Source organism: Heptranchias perlo, chromosome 5, assembly GCF_035084215.1.
Source record: "Heptranchias perlo isolate sHepPer1 chromosome 5, sHepPer1.hap1, whole genome shotgun sequence".
NCBI lineage: Eukaryota > Metazoa > Chordata > Chondrichthyes > Hexanchiformes > Hexanchidae > Heptranchias > Heptranchias perlo.
The window spans coordinates 77,321,015-77,339,354 of NC_090329.1; the positions used below are offsets into that span (position 1 = coordinate 77,321,015).

Consider the following 18,340-nt stretch of genomic DNA (forward strand, 5'->3'; position numbering starts at 1 on the left):
GCCACAGTGCGCCGGTGGTGAAGGGATTGGATGTTTAGGGTGGTGGATGGGGTGCCAGTCAAGCGGGCTGCTTTATCTTGGATGGTGTCGAGCTTCTTGAGTGTTGTTGGAGCTGCACTCATCCAAGCAAGTGGAGAGTATTCCATCACACTCCTGACTTGTGCCTTGTAGATGGTGGAAAGGCTTTGGGGAGTCAGGAGGTGAGTCACTCGCCGCAGAATACCCAGCCTCTGACCTGCTCTCATAGCCACAGTATTTATATGGCTGGTCCAGTTCAGTTTCTGGTCAATGGTGACCCTCAGGATGTTGATGGTGGGGGATTCGGCGATGGTAATGCCGTTGAATGTCAGGGGGAGGTGGTTGGACTCTCTCTTGTTGGAGATGGTCATTGCCTGGCACTTATCTGGCGCGAATGTTACTTGCCACTTACGAGCCCAAGCCTGGATGTTGTCCAGGTCTTGCTGCATGCGGGCTCGGACTGCTTCATTATTTGAAGGGTTGCGAATGGAACTGAACACTGTGCAGTCATCAGCGAACATCCCCATTTCTGACCTTACGATGGAGGGAAGGTCATTGATGAAGCAGCTGAAGATGGTTGGGCCTAGGACACTGCCCTGAGGAACTCCTGCAGCAATGTCCTGGGGCTGAGATGATTGGCCTCCAACAACCACTACCATCTTCCTTTGTGTGGAGATGCCGGTGATGGTCAGAAATGGGGATGTTCGCTGATGACTGCACAGTGTTCAGTTCCATTCGCAACCCTTCAAATAATGAAGCAGTCCGAGCCCGCATGCAGCAAGACCTGGACAACATCCAGGCTTGGGCTCATAAGTGGCAAGTAACATTCGTGCCAGATAAGTGCCAGGCAATGACCATCTCCAACAAGAGAGAGTCTAACCACCTCCCCCTGACATTCAACGGCATTACCATCGCCGAATCCCCCACCATCAACATCCTGAGGGTCACCATTGACCAGAAACTTAACTGGACCAGCCATATAAATACCGTGGCTACGAGAGCAGGTCAGAGGCTGGGTATTCTGCGGCGAGTGACTCACCTCCTGACTCCCCAAAGCCTTTCCACCATCTACAAGGCACAAGTCAGGAGTGTGATGGAGGACTGGAGGAAGTCTCTGAAAGCTTGTGAATTTAAAATAAAATTGCTGGACTATAACTTGGTGTTGTAAAATTGTTTACAATCTTCCTTTGTGCCAGGTATGACTCCAGCCACTGGAGAGTTTTCCCCCTGATTCCCATTGACTTCAATTTTACTAGGGCTCCTTGGTGCCACACTTGGTCAAATGCTGCCTTGATGTCAAGGGCAGTCACTCTCACCTCACCTCTGGAATTCAGCTCTTTTGTCCATGTTTGGACCAAGGCTGTAATGAGATCTGGAGCCAAGTGGTCTTAACGGAACCCAAACTGAGCATCCGTGAGCAGGTTATTGGTGAGTAAGTGCCGCTTGATAGCACTGTCGACGACACCTTCCATCACTTTGCTGATGATTGAGAGTAGACTGATGGGGCGGTAATTGGCCGGATTGGATTTGTCCTGCTTTTTGTGGACAGGACAAACCTGGGCAATTTTCCACATTGTCGGGTAGATGCCAGTGTTGTAGCTGTACTGGAACACTCTACTGGAGTGTAGGGGAAAGACTACGTGTACTCACTGTGGCTGACCTACTGAGGTCATTGGACCGCCTCCTGCACTGTGTGCAGGTGGGCGATATGTTGGTGGCGCTGGTGGCCTCCTCTGCCACCTCGAGCCAGGCCTTCCTGGTGGTAGAGGCAGGCCGCTTCCTCCCGCCCGCCAGGTGGAAGATCTCTGTCCTCCCCCTCCTCCTCACCCCATGTATTGATACCTGGGGTGAGGCATCATTAAACTGGGAGCAGCCTTCCCCCTGGGCTGCTCCATGCAGTCATCTTTGCTATTGGTTGCAGCATCTGTCAGTGGAGGACTGCCTATTTAAATAGAGCGCCTCCAGCTGACAGATCTTACTGCGCATGCGCAGCCCGCCCGACGCGCAGACCAGCAGCGGGGAACCCGGAGGAGCAGGTAAGTGGCTCCAATTAGTGCATTGCCTGCTACGATTGCGCGGGAAACCCACTAATTTCACCGGGCGCGCTTGCCCACCCGCCGAGAACCCGCACCCCTGCTAAAATCGGGCCCAAAGTCTCTTGCAAAAACATTGTTAATCTCTAACAGAAATCATACAGCTTTGTTGGAAACACTAGTATTGTACAACTTCAAGGGTGTTGGAGAATTTTAGTTGTGAGAAAAGATTGGATAGGCTGGGGTTGTTTTCTTTAGAACAAAGGAGGCTGAGGGGAGATTTAATTGGTGGTATATAAAATTATGATGGGACTAGATAGAGTGGATAGGGAGGACCTATTTCCCTTAGCAGAGGGGTCAGTGACCAGGGGGCATAGATTTAAAGTAATTGTTAGAAGGATTAGACGGGAGCGGAGGAGAACTTTTTTCACCCAGAGGGTGCTGGGGGTCTGGAACTCAACTCATTTAAAAAGTACTTGGATGTGCACTTGAAGTGCCGTAACCTACAGGGCTACGGACCAAGCGTGGGAAAGTGGGATCAAGCTGGATAGCTCTTTTTCGGCCGGCATGGACACGATGGGCCAAATGGCCTCCTTCTGTGCCGTAACTTTCAATGATTCAAATATCCATCCTTTTATTATACACGTTCTTGATTATCTTTGCAGATATTGGGGCATTAGGATGCCTGCATTTTGTTCCTGCTGGCAGCCGCTGGACAAAAGGTGAGAGAGTCATGAAGAATGTTTCGTCACGAGCAAGTATGACCCTTAACTACAGAGATGAGCTCTAAAGGCAGCGCACATTCATCCCTAGCAGTTCCATCAGATGCCTTCACAGTACAGATCTGGCAACTTTAAAATCAATACAGATGTGCTTCTATGCTAGTAAAGTTGGTAACGCGATCACTGGATGCGAGTAGATGTAGCCTTTTGTGGCCCTCTTTAGCTGCCAGGGCGTGGGAGCAATGTTGATCATCTGACTCAAATATAGTAGCTTTTAAAAATTCATTCTTGGGATGTGGATGTCACTGGCAAAGCCGGCATTTATTGCCCATGCCTAGTTGCCCTGACTATATTTTGCTGGGCCATTTCAGAGGGCAGTGGACTCAACCACATTAGTGTGGGACTGGAGTCACATATAAGCCAGACTAGGTAAGGAATCAGTGAACCAGTTGGGTTTTTACAACAATCCAATAGCTTCATGGTCACTTTTTTTAAAAAAAAGATACTAGCTTTTTACTTCCAAGTTATTATTTTTTTTAAAACTGAATTCAAATTCTCAAACTGCCATGGTGGGATTTGAACTCACGTTGTTCTGGATTATTAGCTTCAAACCTCTAGATTACTAGTCCAGTAACATAACCACTACACTACCATACTCAGTTAGAGTTGTGGGCAGTTGCTTTGAGCCTACTCCAGTTGCTTTCGCCTACTCCTGCTCCTATCTCTGATGGTGCGGGAACAGCTGTTCTATCTGATCTTGCTGGTAGAAGCAGAGAAACGGAGGGGAGTCTTGCCGGGAAATTTCAATAATCCTGCAATTTCCATTACCCGCCAAAGGTGGTCCCCTCCATTATGGCAAGTACAGTCTACTCATCCTAATTCAAAGTCACTTAATTCAAATTATCTGATAGTACTTTAAAAATTGAATTAAGTTCCCACTTTTATTTATATGGCTTAATTTTTTTTTAAGTGCAAACATTTTTCAAGTATCAGTTAACTATAAGTTGTTTTGATTAATCCAAAATATATAATTAATTGGTTGCAATGTGTGTTCAAAAATATTCATGCTTTTATTTATACAAGTGTTTTCTAAAAAACACAAAGGGAAAAAAATTATTTTCAACAATTCCAGTTTTTGGGAGATATGCAGTTAAAATCAGATGCAAAATTGATGTCATTTCAATAGCATTGAACAAATAATTTAGCTACACAAAGGATCAGAATTCCCTAAAATAGTCAGATTTAATGACTCTAGTGATCATTGAACAATGTTTTCTATTATAGTCACCAACTTCAATATCTAAGTTGAGGGTTTACACTGAGCATCTCACCCTTTCACTAAGAATTATGGGGATTTTAGTTACTAAGATTTTGACTGGATTAGTATCTCCTCGCCACCCCCCCCACCTTTACTTTCTAGGTTTTCACCTTTTGCTCATTCTTTCCTCAAGTTAGATTATTTTTCCTTGCATCGTTGTACATTAATGAAGTTTTTTGCTTTCTTCCACTCATGTGGTTACTTGTTAGCTGCATTTCCCACCATTTTCCTTCTATAGCATTTGTTATGCGAGCTGTCTTGCATATTAGTTTTGTAATAACTATTAGAGATATGGATTTAATTTCTGTACTACTTTGAGCTCAGAAACTGTAGCAACAATCAATTTGCCACTATTTGCATCCTGAAACATAAATAAAGGCAACATTATGATTTCTACGATAATGATAAAGAAAAGAACATATTTTGGAGCACTCCTCACAAAAAAGAGACACACAGCATCATTCACAGACTAGGCTGCTATTGGATACAGTTAGAAACGTTCAAATACGAGCATCTACATCAAAATCAATAACAAAGTGTTGTGAAGAAAATAGATGAATTCAGGTAACAATATATTCAATTGAAGGTAAATTAACTTAGGGATAATTACAAATTATATCCTGTGTGACTGTGACCAGAGTACACTATCCCTCCTCATCCTATTCGACCTCTCTGCAGTCTTTGGCACAGTCGGTCATGCCATTTTCCTCCAATTCCTCTACTCCATTTTCCACCCGAGTGGGACTACCTGCCTGGTTCCACTTATACCCAACCAGTCGTAGCCAGAGAACCTCCTGCAATGGCTTCTCTTCACACCCTGTTATCTCTGGAGTCACCCAAGGATCTGTGTTCCCTTCTATTTCTCATCTATATGCTGCCCCTTGGCGTCATCATCTGAAGTCAGGTTCCACATGTACGTTGACGACAACCAGCTCTACCTCATCACCATCTCTCGAGCCCTCCACTGCCTCTGCATTGTCAGCTTGCTTGTCTGACATCCAGTCCTGGTTTTCCTTCAATTAAACATTGGGAAGGCCAAAGCTATTGTCTTCAGCCCCCCCGCCCCAAATTCCATTCCCTCGCCACTGGTTCCATTTCCCAACCCGGCTACTGTCTCAGGCTGAGCCAGACTGTTCGCAACCTCTTCATCCTATATGACCTGAGCATTTGACCCCATGATCCTCTCCATCACAAAGACCACCTATTTCCACCTCCATAACATCCCCCATCTCTGCCCTGCCTCTGCCCATCTGCTGCTAAAATCTTCATCCATGTTTTTGTTATCACTAGACTCGACTATTCCAATGCTCTCCTGGCCTGCCCCCATCTTCCACCCTTCCTACATTTGAGCCCATCCAAAAGTCTACTGCCTGTATCTTATCCATCACCACTGTGCTCGCTGACCTACATTGGCTTCTGGTCCACCAACGTCCCCAATTTAAAGTTCTCACTCTTCTGTTCAAGGCCTCCATCCTCCCTACCTCCAACCTCCTCCAGCCGTACAAGAACTCTGCGTTCCTTCAACTCATGCATGACACATCCCCCCCACACCCTTTGCCGCACTATTGGTGGCTGTGCCTTCAGCTGTCTAAGCCCTCAGCTTTGGAATTCTCTCGCTAAACCTGTCAGCCTTTCTCTCCTCCTTTAAAACGCTCCTTGAAACCTACCTCTTTGACAAAGCTTTTAGTCACCTATCCTAATATCTCCTCTTTGGCTTGGTGTCAATTTTTGCCCAATTACACTCCTGTAAAGCACATTGGCACATTTTCCTATCTTAAAAGATGCTATATAAATGTAAGTAGTTATTGCTGTTTGTGTTGAAATATGTATCCTGAAAAATTCCTATGCATACCTGGTTTTCAATAGGCAAAACACAATCTGCATGCTCAGTCAGCTCTTTCATGGCAAGAACACTGTTATACGGTGAGGTGATAACATCATCCTCAGCAGAAGGGTAGACTGAAGTAACAAATCTGTAGACTTCTGGGAACTCGTCCTCTAAAAGGCTCAGCACAAAGGTACCCAGACCAGAACCCGTCCCTAAAAACAATTTCTGTTAAAACTTATTTATCTCAATTTAGATTCGAAAACATGTTTATGCTACTGTTATTCAAAATAAATTATCCAACTAATGGAAATATGGAAAGTAAGTTTGGCTTACATTTTCAGACAGGTTGGGAGGTAGGAGACAGAGAGTAGGGATAAAAGAAATGTTCTTTGGTTGACAGCATGCGACAAGTGATGTTCCCCAGGGATGTGTACTGGGATCTCAGTTTTTCACCATATATACCGAATTAATGACTTGGATGAAGGAAGAGAGAGTTGTATATCCAAGTTTTCAGATGACACTAAGTTAGGAGGCATGTAAGTTGTATAGATGGGAGCAGGAATTTTCAAAGGGACATAGACAGACTAGGTGAGTGGGCAAAAATATGGCAAATGGAGTTCAATGTGGGGAAGTGTGAGATCATCCACTTTGGATCGGAGAAAGACAAATCTGAATACGTTCTTAATGGTGAGAGATCAGGAGCTGTGAAGAAGCAAAAGGGATTTATGTATCCATGTACATAAATCACTAAAAGCTAGTGCACAGGTATAAAACATTATCAAAAAGGATAATGAAATGTTGGCCTTTATCTCAAAGGGATGAAATTCAAAACTGTGGAAGTGATGCTTCAGTTGTACAGTACCTTGGTCAGACCCTATTTCGAGTACTGCATTCAGTTTTGGGCACTGCACCTCAGGAAAGATATACTGTTCTTGGAGGGGGTACAGTGCAGGTTCGCTGGAATGATACTAGGGCTTAAAGGGTTAAATTATGAGGACAGGTTGCATACACTTGGCTTGTATTCCCTTGAGTTTAGAAGATTGAGGGGTGATTTAGTCAAGATATTTAAAATAATAAAGGGATTTGATAGGATAAATTCAGAGAAACTATTTCCTCTGGTGTCGAATCCAGAACAAGAGGGTACAATCTTAAAATTAGAGCTATTCAGAGTGAAATTAGGAAGCACTTTTTCACACAAAAGGTAGTGGAAATCTGAAACTCACTCCCCCAAAAGGCTGTGGACGCTGGATCAATTGGTACTTCCAAGACTGGGATCGTTGGATTTTTGCTGGGAAAGGATATCAAGGGATATGGACCGAAGACGGGTATAGGAAGTTGAGGTAGAGATCAGCCATGATCTAACTGAATGGTGGAAGAGGCTACTCCTGATCCTATGTTCCCATTAGATGCTTATATTTGTTGTAGTAGGTAAAAACACTCATTCAACTGTACAGCCAGAGCATAATACTTTAACCTCTAGCCACTTGTTTTCTTCAGTAACTTCAATTAATTTAGTTCTAGTCTATAATCAATTAAGAAAAGGAATAGGCAGTTTGCTGGGAAAGGCTTTGTGCCGAGATCTTACTCACCTCCACCCATTGAGTGAATTAAGAAAAAACACTGCAAAGAATCACAGTGTTCAGCTGTATTTCGGAGTTTATCTAGAATTTGTTCCCGGTACTGACAACCATATTGTTTGTGCCCCACTGCCCTGTGGAAAAAAAAATTCAGAAAGTATACATGAACTGCTATAATTATGCACATCAGCAAAACACAATTGTTTTCTAAGTTTTAAGTCAGGCTTCAGTTAAAAATTAATTTTTGAAGTGTTAGATGAACTTCATTACTATTGAACTGTACCTAGAGAATTCAAAGGCACATCCCAAAGATAAAGCAAGCAACTTCCAGGATTTCTATTTAACAGTAGATCCTACCGTATACATCAGTTGCCTTTCTTGGCATGATGTTTCCACGTTCCTAGTAATTTAGGAATCAATATAATGCACACACTTACTTCGATCTGTAATTATCTTTATAGCTATCAACCCCATTCCTACCCAACTCTTTTCTAAAACATTAATTAGAAGGATTAGCTTCAAAGCTTTACATTCCTAACTTTTCTTAGGTTTTAACTGGGGGTCTGTTAGGCATATCCATTATTCTGTGGGAAAATAATTTCTTTTAATCAAGTCTTGGTTGACAGTTTCTAATGTTGTACTAATGTCTTTCAGTTACATAATTGCAATCTGGATAGGTGAGAGGTAGAACAAGGAATGGGAGCTATAAACTCAATGGAGAGTGTGGATAAACAGTGAGACTGAGGAGTTCATATACATAATTCCCTAAAAAGTGCCACATGCAGGTAGAAAAAGCCTTGAAAAAGGTCAAAAGCATTTTGAGTTTTATAAATAAGGGCATTCAGCACAGTACAAGGTTAAAGCAGTAATGAAAGATTTTTACAAAACATTGATTACACCAATTAGAGTAGTGTGTGCAGTTTTGGACACCCCATTATAAAAAGGTCATTAAAACTAAAGAGTTCACACAGCATAGATTGACCAGGATAATGTGAGGGATGGGAAGCTATAGTTACGAGGAGAAACTTCAGACAATTTTCATTGGAGCAGAAAGGCTAAAAGGAGATTTAATGGAAGTTTTGAAGTTGGTCAGTGAGGAAGGAGGTCATCAATTTAAAATTGGCAACAGGATCTGGAGTGAAGTTAGGAGATATTTCTTCATGCAGAGGTCTGTTGGAACATGCATGTAAACACGTTGCTCCCTGTTTATCTCATGATGTGAACTTCCTTGGTTCACTCTGCACATTGCAGTTTCACAGGAGCAAGATAAAAACTACAACTTTTAATTTTACTGATAGATAATTAAACATATGCACAGTATTGTTGATCAAGCATATTGTTTTAGATTCAAGTATTTGCTGAATTTAACAAAGGTACATTATATAATTAAAGTGCGATAGTTCATTTTGTGGTTCCTATTTTGCCGCTTAAAATTTTGTAATTGAATTTTACTTCTCATCTTCACTTGTTTTTCTCCATATAAATACCAGAATTGATCAAATGAAAAATTCATTTATAACAGTAAATCGAATTTAAAACCCATTCCTAAACCTCTGCAGCACATAAACTTATCAAGAGGAAAATCCTAAGTATAAACCCACGTTTAATCACTCAGTGGCAAAATATGTTGGAGCACCAAAGTACTGTGTCACCCTCTTAAATGACAGAAGTGTAGAAGGGACTTTCTTAAAAAACAGAAGTGTAGAAGTACATTACAAGGCAAACAAATAGAGGGGTATGAGTGACATCAAATTGTGACAGCTTTCAACCCTGCACTGTGTTGATTCCAACCAGCTTCAAATACAACTGAAGGATCTTTAAAGAGGTTTGTTATAATGCTATAATTGCTGTAATTCCTGCTACTATCAATCAAGAATGGAGGATTTTCTTTTGGTGACAACTAGTGCCAAGAGATATTTTTTTTAAAAATAGTAAACACAAAATGTACAAGACAAAAGAAAAGGAAATCACAAATAGGCAAAGGAACGTAAAAGAAAAGAAATGCAGTGGCTTCGATAGCCACTATAATTTTTTCTTGTGACTATCTGGATCAGTGACTTAAGTCAAGATGACTAATTGAATGCATACTGTTCCTAGACCAACAACTCAAAGAATAATTTAGACTCCCAGATATTTTAAGAAGATTGCAAATCTGTAATCTTTGATTTATTTCTTGTCATCTATGAAGAGCAAATACAATGCATAGGTTTCCTCATGACTTCTCTGCTGCCTCCCTTATCTGTAGCACCATTCGAGTCCTGTTCCTTCATCACCAACAGCAAAACTGTTTATAAAGTATTTGACCATTAAATGTTGAAGTCAACATTAAATACAAGAAAAATGTTTGTCAACCCTGTGACAAAAAGGTAATAGCCTGTTATACTGAGCTGCTGATAGCAATTTGTTTTCTTTAAGACACTGAAACACCTCCTGATCAAACAAAAAAAACATTTTGAAAAAGTTCAAAGACAAAGGGAAAAGAAATAAATCAAATAGACAGTGTATTATATCAAAATAATGAAATATAGCCCCAACATTTTGCTGCCTGAGCACAAACGTGAAAGAAAAATTAGCATTGGTAAGCTTAGACAGGGATCTGGGAGCAACAGTGGACTACAGTTTCAACGTTGAGACAATGTGAGAAGCAATTTAAAAAAGCAAATAATTTTTGGTATACATAGTCAGAAAAGTTTATAGATGTTATGCTGAGGCTTTATAAAGTACAGCTTAGACCACATTTAGAATTACTATGTACAATTTTGGTCACCATATATCAAATGGGATATACATGCAATAGAGAGGATGTAGAGAAAAGCAACAAAAATGAATCAGTGTATAAAGACAATGAGCTACAAGGAAAGATTAGACAATGTTACTGTCTAGAGAAATGAGGAGGGGTTCTCATTAAAGTATATAAAAAATATTAAATATACAGATAAAATTAATCCAGATTATTATTTCAAGATAGGTCAAGCCAAAAGGACAAAAAGACATAAATTTAGATAAGTAAAAAAATAAATGTAATAGATATTCAAAAAAAATCCTAACTCAAAAGGGTGGTAAAATCATTTACCAGGCAAATAGTACAGTCAAAAAGATTAGGAGCATGCAAAATATAGTTAGATGCTAGGCTGGTTGAGTTACAGAATAGAGGAATAAGCTTTGATGGGCCAAATAGCCTTTATTTATCCTTGATCTTTTTGTACATTATGCATGTCTTTTCTTACCAATTGTTACCAGAACCAGATACATCTGTAATAAGTTGTTTACTGTCAAAAACATCTCTGAGAGGACCCTGAAGTAATTCATTAACGACACCTTCTTCCATATCAATGAGTACTGCCTAGAAGAAAAAAAGAATACTTACAAGGAATTCTACTTCCACAAAGCAATTCAGTCAGATCTAACTATGATCTGAATAGGTCAAAAAATCTTAAATTTAGATTACATTGAACAATGACAAATGGACATGGTAAAGTTTAAATTGCAAAACAAAAACTACTACCAATACTAAATAGAATTATTAGCAGAATGTCTATAACTGTTTGTTCATTCCATCCTTCTCATGATTGTAGCAGTATTTCTGCACAAAATTAATCCTACATCTAAGAAAATTCTTCTCCAACAATCTTGGACATAATACAAGAAAGCTTTGTAGTCTAATAGGCAGTAATTACTTCATTCCTAAATTAAATTAGTTATAAATGTACCCTATTTATGTATGCGAAGAATTTACCCGAGCTTTGAGAGATCGAATTATTCCTCTGGGATGATTTATACCATCTCCAGCAACAGACCTGTAAAACAAGTGTAAAATAATGGAAACATAAAAATAGGTAATTGTTTTTGGGATAATAAATTATTCTATAAAAATGACATCACAATAACAAAACTGCAAATCTATTCCCTTTCACTGCCTGAAAAACAGTTTAATTTCCAGCATTTGTGATTATCTTTTTACCACACCATTGTCACTAAACTTCAAATGGTATCGACCAATGATTTTTCAAACATTCCCTTGTACCAAGGCAACAAAATGTTTGGAAATATTATTAGATACTTGTGGTTGCAGTTGTGGACTTTGCAATATTTTCAATTTTAACTTTTAACTGCTCTATGCAAATTGATACTGCTTACCTTGTATCCACATTTCTAAAGAAGTTACTGAGTGCTTCATCATAGATCCCTTTCTAAATAAAAAAACACAATTAATCCATTTTCTTCATGAACTTCACTATTTAAACTAAGTAGGACAAAAGCAAAAAAAATTTAAAAAGTAGTCATAGGCCATTTCACAATGATACTGACAGCAAAATCCAACCCATCTATTGGTAAAATCTAACCAACTCTTTCTTCTAAATAGCGGAAACAGCAAACAAACCATGATCTATAAATTAGCATTTGCGCTAAGGTACAGGTAGAATCATCAGGAAGAATATGCTGCTTATTTTGTTGAAAACTCTTAAAGGGGAGTGGAGCATGTCACCATTTTCTTTTACTAATTACAACCTACCAAATCATGCCATGTAGGGACTCAAAACCATGACACTTAGGCTGCTGTATGCTTCTAGTAGTGTTCACTACAAAACTGCATCTTTTCCAGTCCTAAATCTAAATCACAGAGCCCTCAACGATGCAATTTCATTTAGTACTAAGCAGTACTTGTCTCCAACAAGAGAGAGTCTAACCACCACCCCATGACATTCAATGGCATTACCATCGCCGAATCCCCCACCATCAACATCCAGGAGGGTCACCATTGACCAGAAACTGAACTGGACCAGCCACATAAATACTGTGGCTACAAGGGCAGGTCAGAGGCTGGGTATTCTGTGGAGAGTGACTCACCTCCAGACTCCCCAAAGCCTTTCCACCATCTACAAGGCAAAAGTCAGGAATGTGATGGAATACTCTCCACTTGCCTGGATGAGTGCAGCTCTAACAACACTCGAGAAGTTTGACACCGTCCAGGACAAAGCAGCCCGCTTGATTGGTACCCCATCCACCACCCTAAACATTCACTCCCTTCACCACCGGCGCACAGTGGCTGCAGTGTGTACCATCCACAGGATGCACTGCAGCAACTCGCCAGCACCTCCCAAACCCGCGACCTCTACCACCTAGAAGAACAAGGGCAGCAGGCACAGGGAACAACACCACCTGCACGTTCCCCTCCAAGTCACACACCATCCCAACTTAGAAATATATTGCTGCTCCTTCATCGTCGCTGGGTCAAAATCCTAGAACTCCCTATCTAACAGCACTGTGGGAGAACCTTCACCACACGGATTGCAGCGGTTCAAGACAGCGGCTCATCACCACCTTCTCAAGGGCAATTAGGGGTGGGCAATAAATGCTGACCTTACCAACGACACCCACATCCTATGAACAAATAAAAGTGAAAATAATATTGACATTTAAAATTTTGAAAGCGAGTATCCCATACTTGCCACTTGAATAAACAAAACTATGAAATTAAAAGCCTTGTGTATCAAACATCACACATTAGGTCTGCTTGTAGCAGAAAAATCAATTGTCATTTTTTTTCTCTAGCTCAAATAAGCAACTTCAGTGTATTAATTCACAGATCAGCACAGTTGCCACAGAAAGCAACCATTTGAAAGACTGCAATTTCAACAATCACATTAGTGATTACATTTTCTCAAAGTGGCTCCAGCTGCTATTTTTTTTAAGTTCTCTCTCTGCTGAATATTTAGCTATATTCATGCAAGATAAACCCATAAAAATTTAAAATTCCCCAGAAATCATGAAAGTTACCCATACATTTGGCTCATAGAAACATAGAAAACATAGAAACATAGAAAAATTTATGGCACAGAAGGAGGCCATCTGGCCCATCGTGTCTGTGCAGTCGAAAAACACAAGCTTAATCCCACTTTCCAGCACTTGGCCCATAGCCTTGTAGGTTATGGCACTTCATGTGCACATCCAAGTACTTTTTTTTTTTTAAGTGTGATGAAGGTTTCTGCCTCTACCATCCTTTCAGCGAGTTCTAGACCCTTACCACCCTCTGGGTGAAAGAAGTTTTCTTCAGCTCCCCTCTAATCTTTCTACCAATTACTTTAAATCTATGCCTCCTGGTTATTGACCTCTCTGCTAAGGGAAATAGGTCCTTCCTGTCCACTCTATCTAGGCCACTCAATTTTATACACTTCAATTAAATCTCCCCTCAGCCTCCTCTGTTCCAAAGAAAACAAACCCAGCCTGTCCAATCTTTTCTCATAACTAAAATTCTCCAGTCCCGGCAACTTCCTCTTAAATCTTTTCTGTACTCTCTCTAGTGCAATCACATCTTTCCTGTAATGTGGTGACCAGAACTGTATGTAGTGCTCAAGCTGTGGCCTAACCTCTCTGCTCTTATGTTCTATGCCTCAGCTAATAAGGGAAAGTATCCCGTATACCTTCTTGACCACCTCATCTACCTGTCCTGCTACCTTCAGGGATCTGTGGACATGCACTCCAAGGACCCTCTCTTCCTCTACACCTCAGTATCCTCCCATTTATTGTGTATTCCCTTGCCTTGTTTACCCTCCCCAAATGCATTACCTCACACTTCTCCGGATTGAATTCCATTTGCCACATTTCTGCCCACCTGACCAGTCCATTGATATCTTCCTGCAGTCTACAGCTTTCCTCTTAAGACATTCCACATTCCTACACTACTGTTTCTTTCCAAATCTGGGAATCACTTTTTCTCTGTCCTTTATTCTCCATTTCTTTGCCCTCGGGGCCGATCTTGGGTACCCAATGCAAATGCATACTTGTGTTATTTGAAAAAAAATTACATTTTTAAAAAACTGTCCTTCCCTGCTTTATGTTTTGGTGATCACTTTTCCATTTACATTTCTCACTTTTGTCCTACCAAGAAAACTTAGCCAAAGCGAACATGTGCGATCATTCCTGAACTTCACCATCCTCTACCTGTGCAGTCCGTCTAACCCAGTTTTTTCAATGTGACTTAAGTCACAAAAGGTAGACTTGTACAGAAAAACTTTCAGAGTGCTGCAGATTTTGCTGTAAATAATTTATTCAGCTAACATACATTTTGCATTACAATTTTAATCAAATTCAACATGACAATAGCAGAGCTCAGTCATGCCTCATCCAGAAAAAATACTTTTGTTGTTGATGTGATTTTCTTTATTGAGACTACTATAACTTCAAGATTAGCTTCAAGTAGCTGTAATTTATAAATTGATCCTTGGTCTTGGTATCTGAGGTAGCCAAAATACTCTGATATTGTTCTTGATTTCTATAAATAACAAGGTGACTATTAAATGCAGACAAGGGCCTTTGATCTATAAAAATAGCCAGGATGCAGGAATTTCATCCTATCCTAATAAAATTAAATGTGGCTAGAGCATTAGCTAGGTATGCAAAGAATCAATGGCAACTTGTCATGTTATTTTATTCACCATTTGTATTTTGAATGGACTTGATTTATAGTTCTCTATTGAGAGATCTATTGATGGGTAAATATACTTGGTAGCTATTTCTGTAATTTTTTAGTTCAGTTTTTGCACCTATAGGTGGCAGATGAACTCTATGCAGCAGACAGAATCATCAATTTTTCCCCATACAAACAACTCATTAGGTCTACAAGAATTGGTGTCCTCAAAGTCTTGCTGTATTGAACTGTATAAGGAATAAGTCTGAAGAATACATTGAATCTATCCACAAGAGTTTAAATCTGTTGTTTTTAAGCATTTGCACTGCTAGTTTCTACTTTAGTGAGTATCTTACTTGTAGATAAATCTGATAATAGTTTTAGCCTACATTGTACACATCAAAATTCCACTGAATGGATGAGAGCACTTAAAAAATCACCAATCCATGCAAAGCAGTTGGAGATAGAGAACCAATAACAAAGCATAAAACTACAACAGTAGTTCTAAGCCCTATCTTTACTTTGAATATACAGTACTGTTTGCTAATATTTTCTCCCTCCTCTCAAAGTCATCATCACACATTGGAATACAGTCCCATGGACTCCAGGTATCCTCTAATCCCTCACCAAAGTGATGTGTAAGCCTATTTCCATTTCCCCACATAGTAAATCATAAGTATTCATGTGTATTTACCTTATTCACATTGGCATGTTCCCGCAAAACCAAGTCCCAAAATCTGCAGCCAACCTGATTGCCACACTGGCCAACTAAAAAGAGTGAAAACGTAAAATTTCTGTTTGCAAAAACATAACTGCAATATATACTTTTTTGATTCCCATGATAATCTATACTTATAGGAGTTATTCGGGAAGGGGGGGGGGAAAGAGAAAGAGAAATAATCAGCTGGTTCCCTAGACTTATTTTAAGATAGCAAGTAACATACTATTAAATGAATTTTATGTCTATATTACATTGGTTGCAGCATAAAATTGACCAAAGTTGTAATACAATATGACTCAGATTCTACAAGACCCATCCAAGTACTATGAACATGTGCTAGCAAGTGCATTTAAAGCACAAGTGCTGCACATACTCAGTAGTCTGGTGGCAAAACTCAGAGCTCCTCTGGATACTCACACTGGCAAGTGCTAGAACATGATCCAAACTAGAAAGAGTTTTAGCATTTGCAAATTATGCAGAAACCAGACCAGTTAAGCTCACTTTGCATCATTTGTCACATTTATGTGTAGTCCCCCAAACTATAGCAAACAAAAATAGCAATATACTTTATGTTATTAATTATTTTGTAGATCATACATAATGCATAATGTGTGCTCAGAAGTTAATCGCTTATACTAACAAGAAACAATCTATTAGAAATGAAATGATAAGTAATATGAATCATCGGAGTAAGGCAACTACACGACCTTGCAAAAACTGTCATTCAAAGATCCAAGATAAATCAGATCATCGGGAAGGGGTGCTCCAACTGCTTGCCTCTTTTTCAAGCCCTAGTGCGCATCCGGGTGACCTTGGAATGAGATCACGTGGTGCCCACCAGTTTGAGTGAAGCTTTCCAGGACCAGTCAGCACCATAGGCCAAAGTTTATTTTATAAACAAACAATCAAGATCCTTACAGATGAGGAAGGCCATTCAGCGCATCTTAATTCATACAGCCAGTATGACTCTGTGTAAAGAACAACCTAATAGAAGTCCTAAAGTTACCTTTTACTAGTTTGAACCTGTGCCCTGCTCCCATTGTTTATTTTATAGTAGTATTGCGGATTAACCTTTTCCTATCATTTACTACCTTATATACCTCTTGAAGAGCATACCTCTCACACACTTCTTTTCCACATTGAAAATCCCAAGTCGATGTAGTATTTTCACAGAATTAAGAACTGACACTAGGCATCAGTCTCATGGCGCTTCTCTGCACTTTCCAACACTTGAATGTCACTTGGTCTTGTCAACCAGAACTGGACACAATACTTAATGTGTGGTCTGACCAAAGCACTATACAGTTTGGTCACAACTTCCTCTGACTTGTTTTCTACTGTTTAGACTATGTACTTCAACATTCTATTGGCTTTGTTGATTACTGCCCTGCATTGGTTTGACATGTTGAATTTAAGTCTACTAAGACCCCTAGGTCTCTTTCAAACTCACCCATATCCATTTCAACACCATTCATAGAGCACATTAGGCATCCATTTTTTCTTTCTATGAGCAATACTTTACATCTGTCTGCAATAAATTTCATATGCCATTGCTTGGCCAACACAATTTTTTTTAAGCTTTTTTTTGGACCAATTTGCATTGAGTTTCTAAAGCCAAGTCATTGATGTAAATTAGAAACAGCGGTGATCCTTATGCTGAGTCCTGGGACAACCTACTCAGGACTTCTCCCCCACCATGCCATTACCCCTCTAATCAATACGTTGTTTTCTATCCTTCAGCTAATTTCTTATCTATACCAAATTTTGCCCTGAATTCACAAAGCTTTGAGCTTAATTGGTAATCTTTCATGTGAAACTTTATAAAATACCTTTAGGAAGTCAAAGTACACAATCTTGTAGGGTTTACCACAGTCAGCTTGGATTGTCACTTCTTGAAAGAATTAAAGGAGGCAGGATCTTCCCCTTTTAAGTCCACATTGACTGCTGTTAATTAGGTTATTGCTGTACAGATAATCCTCAAGTTTACTCTCGATAATTAATTCCATTATTTTACATGGAATTGAATTAGTTGCCTGTTACTGTTCTTGTCGCCCTTTTTGAATATGGGCACCACATTAGCCTGGTTCCGATGTACTGGTGCCTGCCCAATGTCCATTATTTCCTTCATAATGATCACCAGTGCCTCGCAAATTTCCTAATTTGTCTCGCTCAACACTCTGGGATAAATATCTATCCCCACCATTAAATTTAATACATTAATGCATTTTTAGTTGCTGGGTCACTCGTCCTGTTTTAGTCGTGTCCTATTCCCAGGGAAGGGGGGGGGGCACTTGTAGAAATGTTGCAGTGGCATTGGGTTCATACCCCAGTGTCACTCCACTGACCCAGGCAATATTGAGTAAGGCAGCTGCAGCAAATGGCAATTTAAAAAATGCCCCTTTAACAAAATTCAGACACCTAAAAGTCCTACATTAAGATAGTTCAAGTACTTACCTTGGACTACCACAGACTGAGTCATGGCGAGCAGACGATAAATCCAACTGTCCCCACTCACTCACTCACTCACTCTCTATCGTTGCTTCAGTCTGGCCCGTTGCTATGGTTCCCCGGGTTTCTTTTTACCGCCGGTTGTGAGTTTCGCGCGCCGTTTCCTGGAGGAGACGTCACTTGCGTCTGACGTCACGTTCCCATGGAAACGGGAAGCCGCTGCCCCGCCGCGCGCCCGCTGGGGGGCGGGGGGGGGGTGGTGAGATG

The 18,340-nt window shown here is 40.3% G+C and overlaps 1 protein-coding gene across 1 annotated transcript in view; it reads right to left on the minus strand.

The window, feature by feature from the left end:
* The window catches only part of tube1 (tubulin, epsilon 1), a 31,445-nt gene extending 13,246 nt beyond the window's left edge, over positions 1 to 18,199 (minus strand). The window contains exons 1-7 of the mRNA XM_067983818.1: positions 18,080 to 18,199; positions 15,599 to 15,672; positions 11,634 to 11,686; positions 11,233 to 11,293; positions 10,724 to 10,839; positions 7,509 to 7,630; positions 5,944 to 6,131 (exon numbers count right to left, since the gene is read on the minus strand). Coding sequence (XP_067839919.1) covers positions 5,944 to 6,131; positions 7,509 to 7,630; positions 10,724 to 10,839; positions 11,233 to 11,293; positions 11,634 to 11,686; positions 15,599 to 15,672; positions 18,080 to 18,104 — 639 coding nt within the window. The 5' untranslated portion in view covers positions 18,105 to 18,199. The remainder of the gene's footprint in view (positions 1 to 5,943; positions 6,132 to 7,508; positions 7,631 to 10,723; positions 10,840 to 11,232; positions 11,294 to 11,633; positions 11,687 to 15,598; positions 15,673 to 18,079) is intronic.
* Positions 18,200 to 18,340: the final 141 nt, after the last annotated feature.